The sequence below is a fragment of the Pongo pygmaeus genome, chromosome 9 (genome assembly GCF_028885625.2).
Source record: "Pongo pygmaeus isolate AG05252 chromosome 9, NHGRI_mPonPyg2-v2.0_pri, whole genome shotgun sequence".
Taxonomy (NCBI): Eukaryota; Metazoa; Chordata; class Mammalia; order Primates; family Hominidae; genus Pongo; species Pongo pygmaeus.
Genome location: NC_072382.2, coordinates 31572798 through 31591418, shown reverse-complemented (window position 1 = coordinate 31591418; position 18621 = coordinate 31572798). Strand labels below are relative to the sequence as shown.

Below are 18621 nucleotides of genomic sequence, written 5' to 3'. Positions count from 1 at the left end.
CTTTCTGTTGCATCCAATTCAGTGTCATGTCACTGGGTTACACATCAAGTTGTCATGGCAATAAAGTCATAGCAGCTGACAGCATGAACAAGCAGCCCTGGGAGGAGAGGACGCTTGGCGGCGATGCCACAGTCATAGTGGTTAGACATCCATCTCTCACGTTAAGGGGTGCTTGTCAGTCAGCTGTGACTGTGTCTCAGGTAACTGGGGAGCACAGTTGCCGTCTACTTCACAGTTGATTAACAGATTCAACTCGAGTGTTTATTAGGCCCTTTAAAGTACAAAGCCTCTAGGAAACATGGTCCTGAGCCTGTATTATTCTCTCTGTGTATGTGTGTGTGTGTGTGGGTGTGGGTGTGGGTGTGGGTGTACACAAGGACATGTATATTTATGACTATATGGAGGAGGGAGAACCATGAAGGGAAGGCAATTCAGAAGAAGCATAGGGTCATATTCATGAAGCTGTTAAGGAACGATACAGAATTAGGGCTTAAGTACCAAAATTGATAGTCTTATGAAGAAATACTCTGGCCACAAGTAGAGGAAGGATGGAGTAGTCTGACTGAGATAGGGGGTGTATTAGTCCATTCTTGCATTGGTATAAAGAACTACCTGAGACTGGGTAATTTACAAAGAAAAGAGGTTTAATTGGCTCACAGTTCTGCAAGCTGTACAGGAAGCATAGTGGCTTCTGGGGAGGCCTCAGAAAACTTACAGTCATTGTGGAAGGTGAAAGGGAAGCAGGCATGTCATACGTGGCTGGAGCAGGAGGAAGAGAGAGAGGAAGGAAGTGCTACCCATTTTTAAACCAGATCTTGTGAGAACTCCCTCATACAGTACCAAGAGGGATGGTGGTAAATCACTCATGAGAACTCCACCCTTATGATCCAGTCATCTCCCACCAGGCCCCACCTCCAACATTGTGGATTACAATTGAATGTGAGATTTGGGTGGGGACACAGATCCAAACCATATCCAAAAGCATTTGTTTCTGGGAGTCAAAGCTATAAGCCAAGAAAAAGACTATATAAGAGAAAGCTGAGTTCCAAGCACCAAGGCAGAGGGAGTGAAGGGCACATATAATCACTAAGTTTGAAGAGGCCAAAGCTGGGATTTGAGATCAAGATTAGAAAGCCAAGGATTCAAGGCCAAGTGGAGATGAAAAGAGACAGAAAGCTGATGAAGAACAAGTTGGAGTTAGAAGCAAGATGCTAACCAGTGTCCTCAAATCACTCAAGAGTTCTTTGTGACTTTGAATTTTGTTTTAGCAAGTTAGTGGTGCAGGGGGCAGTGGGACTAGGTTAAAAGGTCTAAATGGGGTAAGCAGGTGATGCTAAAGTGGAGCCTCGAAGATGGGTCTAGATGTTTAGCAGGGAGTATTTGGAAGGGAATACAAATAAAAGAAGGAGATTTTCATGTATATGGGGCAACATCTCTGCAGCCAGACTGGTAAAGGGACAGATATGGGATAGCCTCTGACCTTCAGTCAGAATGTATTGCCCACTGTTTTTTGCAGGGCCCTTAGTAAAGGTGTCATAATTTTTCCTTGAGGTAGTGGTAAGTCAAGAGACCTATTATCTGATGGAGAAAATAAAACTTGACTCCAGAGTTTGGAGCCTGATAACTGCCTAAATCATGGCATCATTAAGGGGAATAGAGGAAGCAAGTTGACATTTGAAGGGGATCTGTAGGAGAATAATGTTGTGGTCAGAAGGCAGATTGCATAATCAAACTATTTGGGTTTAAAATCTGCTACGTACTGTGTGCCTGAATTTGGGCAGGTTTCTTACCTCCCTTCTTCAATTTCTTCATCTGTAAGTGGGTATAATAATACTAGCCACCTCTTGGCATCATCATGATAATTAATTGCATTATACACATAAGGTGCTTAGAATAGTGTCTAATATGTGGGGCACTGAAAAAAGGTAGCAATGATAATGAATGAGGAGGGGAAGGATTCAGTTTGACGCTTGATGGTTTGGGTAATAGAAATGTATCCAGGTAGAGAAGTACATCAGCCAAGAGCAACTGTGAAACTGATTTCCTGTAGAGAAAATCTAGGCATAGGAGCCATCCTTATGGAGGTAGTAGTTGAATTTCCAAAGATGGAATGAAATTGTTAAGGCAGAGTGTAAAGTAGTGCTTCTCAGTGGAAAGTGATTTTGCCCCCAGAGGGCGATGTTTAAATTCTAAGGGGTGTCAATATGCTGAATGCTACAGAGAGGTCAGTAGTGAAATTAAATAGAGTTGGTGACTAGTAGGTGCCTTTGTGGTGGGGGAAAAAAGGGTAGCAAGTGTTATATGTTACTTTTTTTAAAAAAGTCTGGTGTCAAAGGTAGAAGTCAGCTCCATGTGATTTCATCTCCAACCTGACCAATCAGGACTCTTGACTCGCTGGTCCCCTGTCTGCCAAATTATCCTTAAAAAACCCCAGTCCTCAAATTTTCAAGGAGACTGATTTGAGTAATAATAAAACTCTGGTGTCCTGTTCAGCCAGCTCTGCGTGCATTAAACTTTTTCTCTATTGTAATTCCCCTTTCTTGATAAATTGGTTCTATCTGGGCAGTAGGCCAAGTGAACCCACTGGGCGGTTACAAAACTGTGCCTCTGAGAACCAGGATTAGACCACTGGTAAGCAATTCAGAACAGAGGAAAGCACCAAGATGGAAGCAGAGGCCCCAAATGTTAGTCAGTCATACCAACCAGCTGTGTGATCTTGGGCAAGTAGCTGAATTTCTCAGAGCCTCATTTTTTTTTTTATTATAAAAAATGAAAAGCCAAACTCAGTTTCCTTTTATCTCTAACATAATATAACTGCATAGATTTTAGACTCTTGAAGGAGTAATTCACTAATCCAGATTTGTCTCTAATCACATGTGTTGCCAAAACAAGAGTGGAGATTCAGGGCACCAGGAATCTAACTCAGTAGTTGTTAGGATGAGATAGCCAAAATAAGAAATGAAGAAGATAATAGAATAATCTTGTCTTTTGACAATGCTCCTTAGCTGTTTTGGATGTCATTATTTTCATGGGCTTAAATCGAAATGGGCTTTTAAAAACTTTGATTATTCTAGAAAGGGGGAGTCATATTGGGAAGGAAGGGTCTTAAAGGTATTAAATAGGAAGGCAGAGAATGAAAATGTTGACAAATCTGGGTATAAGGTTTAAGCAGAATTATCTTTCCTCGTCCATTTGATGGTCACCCCACCCCCAGATCTTCTCTAGGCTTCTCAGTGGCTACTTAGTTTTCTGTTTTAATTGTATTAGGTTGGTGTAAAAGTAATTGCAGTTTTTGCCAGTGAAATGGCACCAACATAATATTAACATTTTAAAAATAGATTTTTTTTAGAATGGTTTTAGGTTAACAGAAAAATTGAATGGAAAATATAGAGAGTTTCCATATACTCCTTCCCCACATGCGTAGCCTCCCCAACTATTATCATTCTGTACTAGAATAGTACATTTGTTATCACTGGTGAAGCTGTACTAACATATCATTATCACCCAAAGTTTATAGTTTGCATTAGGGTTCACTGTTGGTGTTGTATATTGTATGGGTTTTGATAAATGTATACACCATTAAAATATCATACAGAATAGTTTCACTGCCCTAAAAATCCTCTGTGCTCTGCCTTTTTATTTTCCCTTCCTCCAAACCTCTGGCAACTGATCTTTTTACTTTTTATTTTCCCTTCCTCCAAACTCTGGCAACTGATCTTTTTACTGTCTCCATAGTTTTGCCTTTCCTATAATGACATGTAGTTGATTCCAAGCCTTTTAGATTGGCTTCTTTCACATAGTAATATACACTTAAGATTCTCTCATGTATGTTCATGACTTGATAGCTTTTTTTTTTCCTGTTTTTCTTCTTTTTTTGGTGGGGGGGTTTGATTAATATTCTGTTGTCTGGATGTACCACAGTTGATTTATTATTTTACCTACCAAAGGACATCTTGGCTGCTTCCAAGTTTTGGCAGTTATGAATAAAAGTTGCTATAAATATCTGTCTTCAGGTTTTTATGTGGATGTAAGTTTTCAACTCATTTGGGTAAATACCAAGGAGCATGATTGCTAGGTTCTATGGTAAGAGTATATTTAGTTTTGTAAGAACTGCCAAACTGTCTTCCAAGTGGCCTTACCATTTTGCATTCCCACCGCAATGCATGAGATTTTCTGTTCTTCCACATCTTTGCCAGCATTTGATCTTGTTAATGTTTTGACTTGGACCATTCTAATAGGAGTGTATGGAATCTCATTGTTGTTTTAATTTGTAATTTCCTAATGATATATGATGTTGAGCATCTTTTCATATGCTTATTTTCCATCTGCATATCTTCTTAGTGAGGTGTCTTTTTTAATCAGGTTGTTCATTTTCTTATTTTTGAGTGTTTATGGTTCTTAATATATTTTAGATAACAGTCCATTATTAGATATGTCTTTTATTAGTATTTTTTCCCAGTCTGTAGTTTCTCTTCTCTTTCACAGAGCAGAGGTTTTCCATTTTAATGGAGTCCAGCTTATCAATTGTTTTGTTCATGGGTACTAACCTTGGTGTTACATCTAAAAAGTTATCACTATACCCAAGGTCATCTAGCTTTTTAAAAATGTTATCTTCTAAGAGTTTTATAGTTTTGCATTTTACATTGAGGTCCATAATCCATCCTGAATAAATTTTGGTGAAAAGTATAAGGTCTGTGTCTAGATTATTTTTTTTTCATGTGGATGTCTAGTTGTTCCAGCACCATTTGTTCACAACTATCTTTTCTCTATTGTATTACCTTTGCTCCTTTGTCAAAGATCAGTTGACATATGTACCTGGGTCATTTCTAGGCTCTTCATCATGTTTCACTGATCTGTCTACTCTTGCTAGTATCACACTGTCTTGATTATTACAGCTTTATAGTAAGACTTGAATTGAGTAGTGGCAGTTCTTCGGCTTTGTTCTTCTTCAATATTGGGTTGACTGTTCTAGGTCTTTTGCCACTCCAAATAAACTTTAGAATCAGTTTGTTGATATCCACAAAATAACTTGCTAGGATTTTGATTGGGATTTTGTTAATCTATAGATTAACTTTGGAAGACCTGACATCTTGACAGTATTGAGCCGTTTTCTCAATTAACATGGAATGTCTATTTCTTCTTTGAATTCTTATGTTAGAGTTTTATAGTTTTCCTCATATAGATCTTGTACATATTTTGTTAGAATTATACCTAAGTATTTCATTTTTGGAGGTGCTAATGTAAATGGTATTATCTTTTTAACTTAAAATCCCGCTTGTTCACTGTTGGTATATAGGAAGGTGATTGACTTGTGTATATCAGTCTTCTATCCTATAGTCTTGCTATTGGTTCCAGGAGGTTTTTTTCTTTTCTTTTTTCCTTTTCTTGGTGAATTCTTTCAGATTTTCTACATAGACAATCTTATCATCTACAAAGACAGTTTTATTTCTTCTTTCCCAATCTGTATACCTTTTATTTCGTTTTCTTGACTTGCTGCATAAGCTAGGATTTTCAGTACAGTGTTGAAAAGAAAAGGTGAGAGGGGACATCCTTGCCTTGTTCCTCATCTTAGCGGGAAAGCCTTGAGTTTCTGACCATTAAGTATGTTGTTGGCTGTAGGTAATTGTAGATGTTCTTTATTAAGTTGAGGACGCTCCCCCCACCCCATTCCTAGTGTACTGAGAGTTTTTATAATAAATGAGTGTTGAGTTTTGTCAGGTGATTTTTCTGTATCTATTGTGATTTTTCCCCTTTAGCCTGTTGATGTACATAAATTATATTAGCTGATTTTTCAAATGTTGACCCAGTCTTGCATGCTTGGTATATATCCCTCATTTATGTCATGGTATGTAATTCTTTTTTTTTTTCTGAAACAGTCTCGGTCTGTCACCTAGGCTGGAGTGCAGTGGCACCATCTCCCCTCACTGCAACCTCCGCCTCCCAGGTTCAAGCGATTCTCGTGCCTCAGCCTCCTGAGTAGCTGGGATTACAGGTGTGCACCAACACACCCAGCTAATTTTTGTATTTTTAGTAGAAATGGGTTTTCACCATATTGGCCAGGCTGGTCTCAAACTCCTGACCTCAGGTGATCCACCCACGTCAGCCTCCCAAAGTGCTGGTATTACAGGCATGAGCCACCACACCTGGCCTATAATTCTTTTTATACATGGATTAATTTGACTTGCTAGTATTTTGTTGAGATTTTCTTTAAGCCACATTTCTTTTAAAAAATAGTTTTTAAAAAGTGTTACATGTTATTTTAGAAAATTTGGACTGAGAAGTGAAAAAGAGAAAAGTACTTGTAATTCCACCATTCACAGATAACCACTCTCCAATATTTTGGTATTTATTTTGGTCTTTTATAATGAAAATAATAACAGTAACAACAGCAATAGTAAATACCATTATATTATTTCATTGAGTGGATACCTGAAGTAACTAAGCGGTTAACTGATGTAGAGTTCCAATGGTACCTTATTAACAAAGTGGAGGTGATGAAAGAAGTGAAGATACAAATGACTGCTTTTGCCTGGAGGCTTCTGAAGAAGATGAGAAAGATAGCTTAATGAAGAGTTTAAATGTTCACTTCAGTAAACTTTTGTCCTTTCATTCTCAATACCCCATTGTAAAACCTGCTCATGTCAGGCTTCTAACTAGGTCGCTGAGGATGACATCACTGAGAATGTTGGTAGTGGAATGCTGCTCAGAGTTTATGTCTACCGTGTTTCTAGGCTGCTGAATAATTTTCTAAGCCTGGTGGGTGGGCAGTTGTTTTATTCACAAATAGTGGCTATTCCACCGATACACAAAAGACACAAGAAATAGGAGATCTTGCCATCCATTGAAAAAGTCTTGACCTCCTTGTTGATGAAGTTTTTCCCTTGCCTGCCCTCACTGGAGTCTGGCCTAAGTTTGGAAGGAGCTCTCTTGGAGTACAATGTAGGAATAAATGCTGAAGGCTAAACAGATGCCTTAACTTTGAACTTCCCAACTTGAAGTTTCCATAGACACTGGCAAGTGGGGAGGATACTGTACTGTGGGAGTGTGGACAGCTTGTAGCATCTGAAAAAGTTCCATTTCCTGCTTTTTTGTTTTTCTGTTTTAGAACAATGGCCTTTCAAATGAGGAAGAGGGAAGTGAAAATGGACTTTTTGGGGAGATATTTAGAGTCTTCAAACTCTATTTCATGCAGTCTACAATTTTTAGTTATTTTTGGAGTAGTCTCCTTAACACCTTGCAGGAAATTTGGCTTGTAGGACTGTTACCAGAAAGGGGTCCTGATCCAGACCCCAGAGAGGGTTCTTGGATCTTGCTCAAGATCAAGGGTGAGTCCATATAGTGAAATGAAAGCAAGTTTATTAAGAAAGTAGAGGAATGAAAAAATGGCTACTCCATAGGCAGAGCAGCCCCAAGGGCTGCTGGTTGCCTATTTTTATGGTTATCTCTTGATCATATGCTAAGCAAGGGGTGGATTATTCATGCCTCCCCTTTTTAGACCATATAGGGTAACTTCCTGACATTCCCATGGTATTTGTAAACTGTCATGGTGCTGGTGGGACTGTAATGGTGAGGACCACCAGAGGTCACTCTCATCGCCATCCTCGTTTTAGTGGGATTTGGCCAGCTTCTTTACTGCAAACCTGCTTTATCAGCAAGGTCTTTATGACCTGTATCTTGTGCTGACCTCTTATCTCATCCTAAGACTTAGAATGCCTAACCTGGGAATGCAGCCCAGTAGGTCTCAGTCTTATTTTACCCAGCCCGTATTCAAAATGGAGTGGCTTTGGTTCAGACGCCTGTGACAGAACAAATGTTTCTGAAATATTCAGTGTAGATTTGGAAGCTTCTCTTTTGAGTAGCTTCCTGCTCCTAACCCTGACCATTATTCTTAGTTCATCTCAGCAATGCTTTTCTGAAACAAATTGTTTTTCAATCTCTCTCTACCTCCCTCCTTCTGTCTCTCTCTACCTCCCTCCCTCCCTCTCCCCCTTCCAACTCTCTCTCCCCCGCCCTTCGCTCTCTCTCTTTCTCTCTCCTTCTCTTTCTTTTTCTTGTTTTGACAGAGTCTCATTTATAACTCATTGGAAATGATGAGTTGTAAAAGTACATTAGACTGGACCAGAGGAAAGTTTCTAAACCTAACTTTATCGTACTTCTCTGTGACTTTTTTTCCCCTTCACCTATAAAATTAGAAGGTTAGATTCAGATGTTCAATAGGTAGTTCTGACCATACAGTGATCAAAATTTTCAGATTGCAGTGCTATGTTATAATTTCAATAAAATGCTATGTTTAATCATATTCCACTTCACCCTAATGCAACTATAACAAAGATATATCAGCTTGATTGTAACTAACGTGCCAAAGGTTTTGATGTCTTAGGTTGGAAAATGCTTATTTGTTAATTAGAGAATGAGAGTGGGAAAAAGTCATAAAGGTTTTATAAAGTGGATTATTTTTTCCTTCAGTTTTCATTTGTGACCTGATATGTATAAAATACAGTGTCATGCTGAAAACCCTATGTAATTAAAGCCATGGGAAATAGAGAATTTTAAAATCCATGACTTATTCACCTGCTGCAGTCTGGCCCATACCTTTACTAAGTGAGATGTCAGCTTCCTAACTCTGAACCACATGCGTATGTGAAGTCTAGTAAAATAGGTTGTGAGTCAGTTTTTATTATGATATCCATTTTTAGTTACATGTAGCCATTAAGGGAGTTTCTTAGGCATTCAGAAAAGTCCATCCCTTAGTGAAAAGGTTTGGTCTCTGAGAGAAGGTTCTAGTCATTTAAGACTCAATTTATTTCAGGAGTAGAGATCCATTGATCAGTGATCACTGTAAAGCATAATAGCCCTAAAATACATACACTAAAAATAAAAAGGAATTATATAAACACAAATCACAGTTCTCAATCTGATACAGAATTTACAGGGACATTAATAACATTTAATACACTTTCCCATTTTCTCCAGCACCAGGGAGAGCACCTGCAGAGAGTATATGAGGGCTTATGACACTTAGTCACTTGATATGTGAGCAGATACATGTCATACAGGCCTTATTTTGCACTGATGTCCTAAGCAGTGTTACAAAAGCTGCGTAAGGTATCAAGCTTCTTTCAGTTTCTAAGGGGCTAATTAAAAATTAATCTGCTACCCCCTCCTTTAGGCTTTCTCTTTCACAGTTTCCTTTCTTAGGTTTTCCCAGTTTGACTTCCCTTCTGACAGACTTTTATAGTGAACAGAGCACCAGACTGAGAACAAGAAGATTGGAGTCTTTCCCTCTTCTACAGGTTTGCAACCGTGTCCATTTCCTTATCTGTAAAAGGAAGGGGTTCATTTAGATGACAACTGTTTTCTCTTCCAGTTCTAAAATCCTCTATTGGCTTTTCTTCTGTCTTTCTCCTTTTGTCTACAGTTTACTTCTTCCCTGCTCCCTATCTCAGCTACACTCATAATATGCATAGTTGTTTTAAAATAATCATAAAATAAACATGGTTGTGAGGAAACATCAATAAATGCAGTTGCTGGTAAAATTTGGAGTTTAGAAGTTCTCATTTTGATAACTTCTCACTTTGTTAGCCTTTCTTATGCCCTAAGCATAAATATAGCTAGCAGTTGTATTTTCTTTGGTTTGCAGTTGTTATAAAATAAAACAATAATATATTTGCACCCATCATAGTAAAAGTTTAAAAGCTTGATATAATCCAGTATTGGCAAGGGTGTAGGAAAGTGCTTACTTTCATACGTTGTTGTAGGAATGTAATCAATACATCTTTCTCAGAAGGCACCTTGGCAATATAAACCAATATTTTTAGAGTATATGCCAATTTACTAAGTGGCTCTAAACGTCTTTAAAGAAACTCATATGCATATATTAATAGCCAAGGATGTTTATTGCTGTGTTGTTTATAATAGCAAAAATTTGGAAATATCCTGTACTTCCATAAAGAGAGGAATGGTTAAATAGGACACACACACACACACACACACACACACACACACACACACACACACACACACACACACACACACACACACACACACACACACACCTCCATCTCCATATCACACACACACACACACACCCCCCTCCATCTCCATATCATACAGATAGTAAAAATAATAGAATGAAGTTGATCTGTATGCACAAATACATCTTAAGTAGAAAAGTAAGACAACCATATTTTCACTATGATTCATTTATATAAAAACTACTTAATTATCTATATACATATATGTACATAACTATATAGAAAAATGGTATGTATCCTACCAAACTGTTAACAGTAATTGGGGCAGAGAGGAAGAATTTCATTTTTTGTTTTGTTTTGTTTTGAGATGGAGACTTGCTCTGTCGCCCAGGCTGGAGTGCAGTGGTGCGATCTGTGCTCACTGCAACCTCCGCCTTCTTGGTTCAAGCAATTCTCCTGCCTCGGCCTCCCAAGTAGCTGGGATTACAGGCACCCACCACCATGCCCAGCAAATTTTTTTGTATTTTTAGTAGAGACAGGGTTTCCTCATGTTGGCCAGGCTGGTTTCGAACTCCTGACCTCAAGTGATCCCGCTGCCTTGGCCTCCCAAAGTGCTAGGATTACATGCATGAGCCACTGTGCCCAGCCTCATTTTTTACTATATATATTCATCGTATATATTACTGGTATAAAAATGAACAAAACCAAAAGGAAAAAAGGATAAGAAATTATTCCCTGAAGAATGAAAAAGGCAAAAAGATTAGCAGGAAATTCATCAAAGATATTAGGGGAACATTGTTTTTAGGATATTCCCAAAACTTTAGGATCGGATAGGATCCATGGTGTGTATTTTGGCCAGGGCTGTGTAGTAATAACTCTGCCCTTTTGTTTCTTTGTATGTTCAACTTATTCTTCTTATTTGTCTCTGTTCTAAAGGTAACTCGGGACCAAATGAAGATGTTTATACAGCAGGAATTTAAGAAAGTTCAGAAAGTGATTGCCGATGAGGAGCAGAAGGCCCTTCATCTAGTGGACATCCAGGAGGCAATGGCCACAGCTCATGTGACTGAGATACTGGCAGACATCCAGTCCCACATGGATAGGTTGATGACTCAGATGGCCCAAGCCAAGGAACAACTTGATACCTCTAATGAATCAGCTGAGCCAAAGGCAGAGGTAAAGGAAAAGCCCATAATTATTAGTGGCAAGAGAAATAGGAGGAAGCTGATGCCATATTTGTTAGACCCCATGTGGTCCCTGAACGTGAATGAATTGAAATCTAGGTAGGGTATAAGTGTTTCACATGGTGTATAAACCAGTATGGAAGTATTGGCCACTAGTTTACTCAGTGGCTGGGCCTACCAAATTATTTATCCATCATTACTTTAAAGAGTGTAGTCAGTGGGGGCAGATACTAATCACAATTAAGAAAGGAAGCCAAAAATTACAGCCAGAGAAGAGGGCAAGCGACAGACCCCAAGTTGTGAAATGAGCCTTTAAAGTCATCATAGACCTGGGCTGAATGAGAACAAATCATGAAGTAGAGCATAAAGCAGGCCAGAATGAAAGATTTTGGACTTACTTTGTACATAGTGAAAAGGTATCTCAAGCTGGTTGTTATATGGAGCCAGCTGCATAAATTGGAGGCATAACTGCTGGATTAAGAATGGCATGTGCACTAGGGCATTGTAAGATTAAAAAAAAAAAACTATGAAAGACACAAGGTAAATGTTGAATCACTATACAAATGTTAGTTGTCATATTCATTGTTATTTTTAACGGGAATAAAAGGGTCTTAGGCATTTTACCAAACAACATATTTAGGCATTTTGAATCTACTTTGAAAAAATTATTTAAGGTAGCCATTAAAAAAAAAAAAGTACAAGCTGGACTCAGTGGCTCACGCCTGTAATCCCAGCACTTTGGGAGGCTGGGGTGGAAGGATTGCTTGAGTCCAGGAGTTTGAGACCAGCCTGGGCAACATAGTGAGACCCTGTGTCTACAAAATAAAAAATTAGCAGACATGGTCTCACCTGCCTGTAGTCCCAGCTACGCAGGAGAGGTAGGAAGATTACTTGAGCCCCGGAGGTTGAGGCTGCAGTGAGCTGTGATTGTGCTATTGCACTCCACCCTGTGTGACAGAGTGAGATCCAGTCTCATAAAAAAAAAAAAAAAAAAACCAAAAAACTTATATTTCAGCCACTAGAGAGAGGCTACTATTAATCAGATTTCATAATTTGACAATTCTAGTGAAGGTAATGCCAGATAGATTTAGGGTAGGTCCTTCTAGAAAAAAACATAGGAGAGTCCTGTGGACTTTCTAGGACTGTTGCTGACTCAGCAAGTCCATCCTTAACTGGAAGTCCTGCCTTGGCTTGAGAGAGCCTGGCCACAGAATAAACTGGCCAGTAGAAGAGCCAAAGTAATCCAGGAGGCAGGTATTTCCAAGCTATCCTGACAGGAAATGTAAGAAACCATTGAAAGGTATCTGCTATACCCATCCAGGGCTTTTGATTAATTTTCATCAATGTGTGAAAAGAATAACTCTTCTTCTTTTCATTTTATTCTCCCCATAATTGAGAAATTAGGTGCCTAAATAAGTTTCTAGATAGGCAAGAGAGCACTTTATATTCATCATTTCATTTAATCCTTACATCAGCATTCATTAACTCCATTTTACAAATGGGATATTTGAGATGCAGAGAACTGCAGAGATACTGACCCAATGTCATTTAGTCAGTAGAAAATAGAGCCAGGGTTTAAATTTAAGTCTGTGCTATTTCAGTACCTGTGCTTTCCCCCTACTATAAGACATATGCTAAGCATCCCATCTGTATCTGTGGGAAAAATGAGAAGAATCCATGTTCTAGACAGCTTTGCATACCTTTACAATGTCAAGATGGTCACTTTGTGTCTTAATAAACAAAAGGTTCAACCAGAGTTAATTCAAGGGATAGACAGCATAGCTCTGTCCACAGTTCCCATCAAGTTCGACCCCTTCATTTATTCCCTATGTTGATTACGTTGTTCTTTGAAAAATAAAAATTTAATTTTGGCTAGGCGTGGTGGCTCACACCTGTAATCCCAGCACTTTGGGAGGCCGAGGTGGGTGGATCACCTGAGGTCAGGAGTTTAAGCCTGCCCTGGCCAACATGGCGAAACCTGTCTGTACTAAAAATAGAAAAATTAGCTGGGTGTGGTGGCGAGCACCTGCAGTCCCAGCTACTTGGGAGGCTGAGGCAGAAGAATCACTTGAACCCAGGAGGCGGAGGTTGCAGTGAGCCAAGATTGCAGCCACTGCACCCCAGCCTGGGAGACAGAGTGAAACTCCATCTCAAAAAAAAAAGTTTAATTTTGAGGTTTATTTTTCTCTTTTATTTTAATCTATGAATTTAGTCCTTCTCTGACATTAGCTGTCGTTTAAGCACCTCAGCTGTACTATGCTTGTTAACTCTGATGGAATTACTCTTAAAGGGTTGCAAGAGCTGACAGGGCTTAAGGACCAGGCTACAGACAAAATGAGCTATTAAAAACAGAGATAGCGTTCAGCCACTAGAGTGTTTACAGAGAGCTATTATTATTTCATAGCCTCTTGTTCCAGTTAATCTGGTAACTTGTTGGTAAGAGCAGATATCTAGTACCTGTCTTTCACTCATCAGAGGAATTATGTTCTTTTTGTGGTATAGAATTTATCAAAAATCACCTGCATTTTGAATTCAGCCAAAAGACCCCCCCTCCAACATTTTATTATAAAATTTTTTAAACATACACCACAGTTGAAAGGATTTTACAGATTATACCTATGTACCTACCACCTAGATTCGCCTATTAACATTTTGCCATACTTGCTTCATTACGTATCTAGCCATCTTTTCAACCTTCCACTCACCAATCTATTTTATTTTTGGCATATTTAAAGCAAATTGCAACTTCTGGTTCTGAGCAAGATGGAGTAAACATATTCTATTTTACTCCTTTCACTTATTACAGTAGAAATCTCTGGGCAAAAATGCTGAAATCATCTACCAAAAGACTCTTGCAGGTGGAAAAAAGATGGCATACTGATCAGGGACCTTGGGATTTGAGAGGATACAAGGCAGTGAATTCCCTGGGGTTTTCTTTACTTCCTATGTATGGTAGCCTGGGTGTTCTACAAACTGGAAACACTAATACACACAGACAAAAAAAAAAAATACCCAAGACAAGCCTGCTTCTGGAGGCAAACATCATGAAAAAAGTGGCACTGCTCCTCAACCTCAATTGGCACGCAGCAGTGGAGCCGGTGAGTGAAACTCACTCATTTTATGTATGCCCTATGTTAATGAGGTATCTTTCTCTATGGAGCCTGTGGGTGAACCTCTTACTTCTACCTTTGGCTCTGCTCCTCTCAGTAATGAGTGGTACCCATCTCCTATGCATCCGTAGGTGGAACTCTGACTTCTACCCTACCCTGCAGTAATAGTACAGAGGAAGTAGTACCTCTTCGTTTTGGAGACTGTGGGTAGAGCTCTAACTCCTCCCTCTCACCCCTGTATTAACTAGGCTATGGACTTCCCCAGCTGAGTCAGTTATTGGAATTTTATCTTTCACTCCTGCCCTGTAGTAATGATTTGGTTTCCCTCCTCCTCCTCAACTAGCTCTGTGGAGAATGTAGAATGGAGTCCTGTCATCTGAGTGGGGCAGACAAGAATAGCACTGTAGAGGCTTTATAAACTTAAGGTGACATGTGAACCATAGTTCACAAAAAGGATCCAGGACATGCATTCTGAATCTAAACAGGTTGACTGCTAAAATAGAAGATTTAAATAGGAACTAGGTTTTTATAATATAACTCATCATGTCCAGGATACAGACCAAAGAACCAATAAAAATCTCAATTCTGTAAGGCCGACGAGGCAAGAGGATCGTTTGAACCCAGGAGGTTGAGGCTGCAGCGATCTGTGTTCACACGACTATACTCCAGTATGGGTGACAGTGCAAGACCCTGTCTCAAACAATAAAATGAAAATCTCAATTCTAAGGAAAAAAGAATTGATATATGCTAACTCTAAGATGGCATAGATGTAGGAATTAAAAGACAAAGATTTTAAACCTGCTATTATAAGAATGTTTCAGTGAGCAATTACAAGCACTCTGGAAATAAATGAAAACCTCAATAAAGAAATAAAGATATTAAAAAGTACCAAATGAAAATTTTAGAACTGAAAAATACAGTAACTGACACCAAAAATTCACTGGATGGGCTTAATGGCAAACCGAAGGAAAGATTTGGTGAATTTGAAGATAGATTGATACTGATCCAATCTAAACAACAACAAAAAAACATGGAAAAATAATTGAACTGAGCTTCAGGGACTTATAGGACAGTAATGAAAGATACATGTCACCAGTGTCGGGGGGGAAAAAGGAATGTGGAGCTGAAAAAATAGTTTGAAGTAATAGTGTGTTAAAATATCTAAAATTTGGCTGAAAGACATAAACTACAGATTTAAGAAGCAGAGCGAACCCAAGCAAGATAAACTAAGAAATCCATACCCAGACACATCAGAGTCAAACTTCTGAAAACTAATGGCAAAGAAAAAAATCTTGAAAGCAGAGTAGCTAAAGAGAAATGACACATTAGCTCTACAGAACAGCAGTATGAATGAACATATGTCTCCATTTATAAGTCTGTTTTCACATGCTCTCAGAAATGGTTCATGGTTTTCATTTAAAGGTATTAATGGCTTTTATTAAATTTATTCCTAGTTATTTAATATTTTCAATACTATTGAAAATAGAATTGTTTTTACATTTTATTTTTCAGCTTATGTTAGTATATAAAAATATAATTGGTTTTTATATATTAGCCTTTTTTTTTTTTTTGAGACGGAGTCTCACTGTCACCCAGGCTGGAGTGCAGTGGCGTGATCTCGGCTCACTGCAGATATTAGCGTTATGTCTTGTAACCTTGTCAGATTCACCTATTAGTTATAATAGTGGCTTTATAGATTCTTTAGGATTTTCTATATCAGCAATTATGCCATCTACAAATAGAGACAGTTTTACTTTCTTTGTTTCTAATCTTTATGCTTTTTATTTCTTTGTCTTGTCTTACTGCAGTGGCTACAACCTCCAGTGCAATGTCTAATATAAATGGTAAAAGTGGACATCCTTGCCTTGTTCGTAATCTTAGAAGGAAGGGATTCAGTATATTAAGTATGATGTTTTTTGTAGATGCCTTTTATCAGATTCAGGAAGTGCCTTTTTATTCCTAATGTGCTGAGGGCTTTTATACAAACTGATGTTGACTTTTGTGAGATATGTCTTCTGTATCTCTTGAAATGATCATACGCATTTTTTTCATTATTCTGTTGTAATGGTTAATCATGTTGGTTAATTTTACAATATTAAACCAACCTTGCATTTCTGAGATAAAGTCCCATTTGGCCATGATGTATAATCTGAGTTCAGTTTGCTTATATTTTGTTCAGGAGTTTTGTGTCTTTGTTCATAAGGGATATTGGTTTGTGTATTTTTATAATGCCATTGTCAGGTTTGGGTATTAGGATTATGTTGGCCTCATAAAACAAACTGAGAAGTATTCCCTTCTCCTTTATTTTTTTTCTCATTGTTTTTTGCGGAATTTACTTACATCATTTTATAAAACTCTTTATAAAGCTTAAAAAAATGGTGTGTCTTTATTTATATGTCATGAGCATTTTTGTCTTATGTCCAGTTAGTTTGGTAAGGAGAATACTGAGTTGCAATGAGCTAATATTGGAAAAAGTATGTTCAATGGGTAAACCATTAAAAATGATACATGCATATGATAACCATTTATTTTAAACTTGAAACATATTTGTACTTTTTTTTTATTCAGAGGCAAGGCCTTTGAAAATATGGGTTTGCTAATTAGAGTTAAATGTCATGTTTCTGGCTAAACCATACCCATTTTGCGCCATTTATAAGGTCCAATTTCAGACTCTCTATATTGAGGGTGATACCATTCAAAGCAAGCTGAATGCAGAATCTTAGTTCTTATAACTTACTGTTTCTAGTATTTTACTTGTGTTTCACCTACACCAAAATTGACAACAATTTTTAAGTAATTCATCTTTATTAAATACTGTGGATGCATTCACCTTAGTTCTTATGTGAGCAAGTTCTCTCTCTTGCATTCACTTTTTGTTATTTAATTAAATGTGTCGTCATTACAAGTTCATATAAACAGCCTTGTTTGATTCTTGGTGAACAACATTTCCACTGGTGGAGGTAGAAATGGGATGTTGCACAAGAGTGCAGTCTGCCAACCAAGAGCATTTGTGATATCTTAATTAGGGATTTGGGAGCAGTGCTTAATCTAACAAGTCATTTAAATGGAAGTTGGTATTTAATAGACTCTCACTTCTGATATTTTCTGAAACCAGAATTTGCTTATAATAGGAGTAGAAATTAATCTTAAACCTTACCTATATCTTGAATAATTATTTACTATGAGCCTTGTGCTGTGTTATGTGCAGTGAATACAGAAATGAGCAAAACACAAGTTTCTATTCTCAAGGAGTTGAAATCCAAAGAGGGAGGCACTGTTTGATGTCATTGTCAGTTTTCTTCTCTAAGTACTAGTGTAGAGTGGCGAAGCCTACAAATGTGGGGGAAAGGAGGAGGATTAACTTATTCAAGATGTTAGTGAAGAAGTTTCTGAGTAAGGCTTGATCTTAAAGGATAGATAGGAATTCGCTAGGTTTTTAGAATAGGGATGTGCATTTCAGGTAGCAGGAACATCACATGCATATCTTTTACTAGCAAGGTTAGCAATCCTCTCTGTGCCAACCTATTCAAAACGGCTTTATAATTCATATGTGTGTGTATATTCTTGCTTTGTAACAGTGACCATTGTTTCTGAAAAGAAGCATACATCTATAAGCAGTAGAATTGGATGAACATATAGCAAAACTTTGTGTCCCATCTTTTCTGTCCTTCCCTGCTCTCCCCTAGAAATGTTATTAATTAACAATTCTAGGAAAGTAAAATAATGGCTACTATTTGTTGAACGATTACAAGGTACTAGACACTTGCTTAGTGTTTTACATAGATTTTCTCATTTATTTTAATCCATATGGTGACCCTTTGAGGTAAGAACTAGGATCTTTATGTGCAGATGGAGAAACTGAACCTTGGAGAAGAAAATTGCCAAAAGCTTCACTGTTGGGATTAATGAACCAGAATTTGAGACCATGTTTTTATATTATAACTGAGAAACCCTGTCTCTTAATCATTACACCAAGGTATGTGATTGTGAGGAGGACTTGCTCTAAATTATGGGAGAAAGTTTAGATATTTTTTCCATAAAGTTCTCTTAGACAATTAGGCTTAAACATCCAAAAATAATTGAAAAATTTGTGTTGAGATTTAATTATGTCATTCATAGTTATGTAACTCATATTATATAACTTTTTTATTGGTATATTATAGTTGCCATGAGACATACCAGATGATAAAAATGCAAAGAAATTTTCCACCATCCCTATACCCTCTCTCTACCACTCGCCCTACTTCCCTCTAGTTGGAGTGTGGATGATTAACGCCCTTCCCACTATTGCAGATCTTTAACAGTCTGCCAAAAATGCCCTTCTTATTCGACCTCAAATGGCAGTTTGATTTA

The 18621-nt window shown here is 37.9% G+C and overlaps 1 protein-coding gene across 2 annotated transcripts in view; it reads left to right on the top strand.

The window, feature by feature from the left end:
* Positions 1-18621, top strand: part of TRIM44 (tripartite motif containing 44) — a 147181-nt gene that overhangs the window by 51573 nt on the left and 76987 nt on the right. Inside the window, exon 3 of one of the 2 annotated variants that reach the window (XM_054438649.2) lies at positions 10911-11150. In XM_054438649.2, coding sequence (XP_054294624.1) covers positions 10911-11150 — 240 coding nt within the window. Of the gene's footprint in view, positions 1-10910; positions 15276-18621 lie in introns of those variants that run through there. The other variant, XM_063671002.1, reaches the window with a different exon arrangement.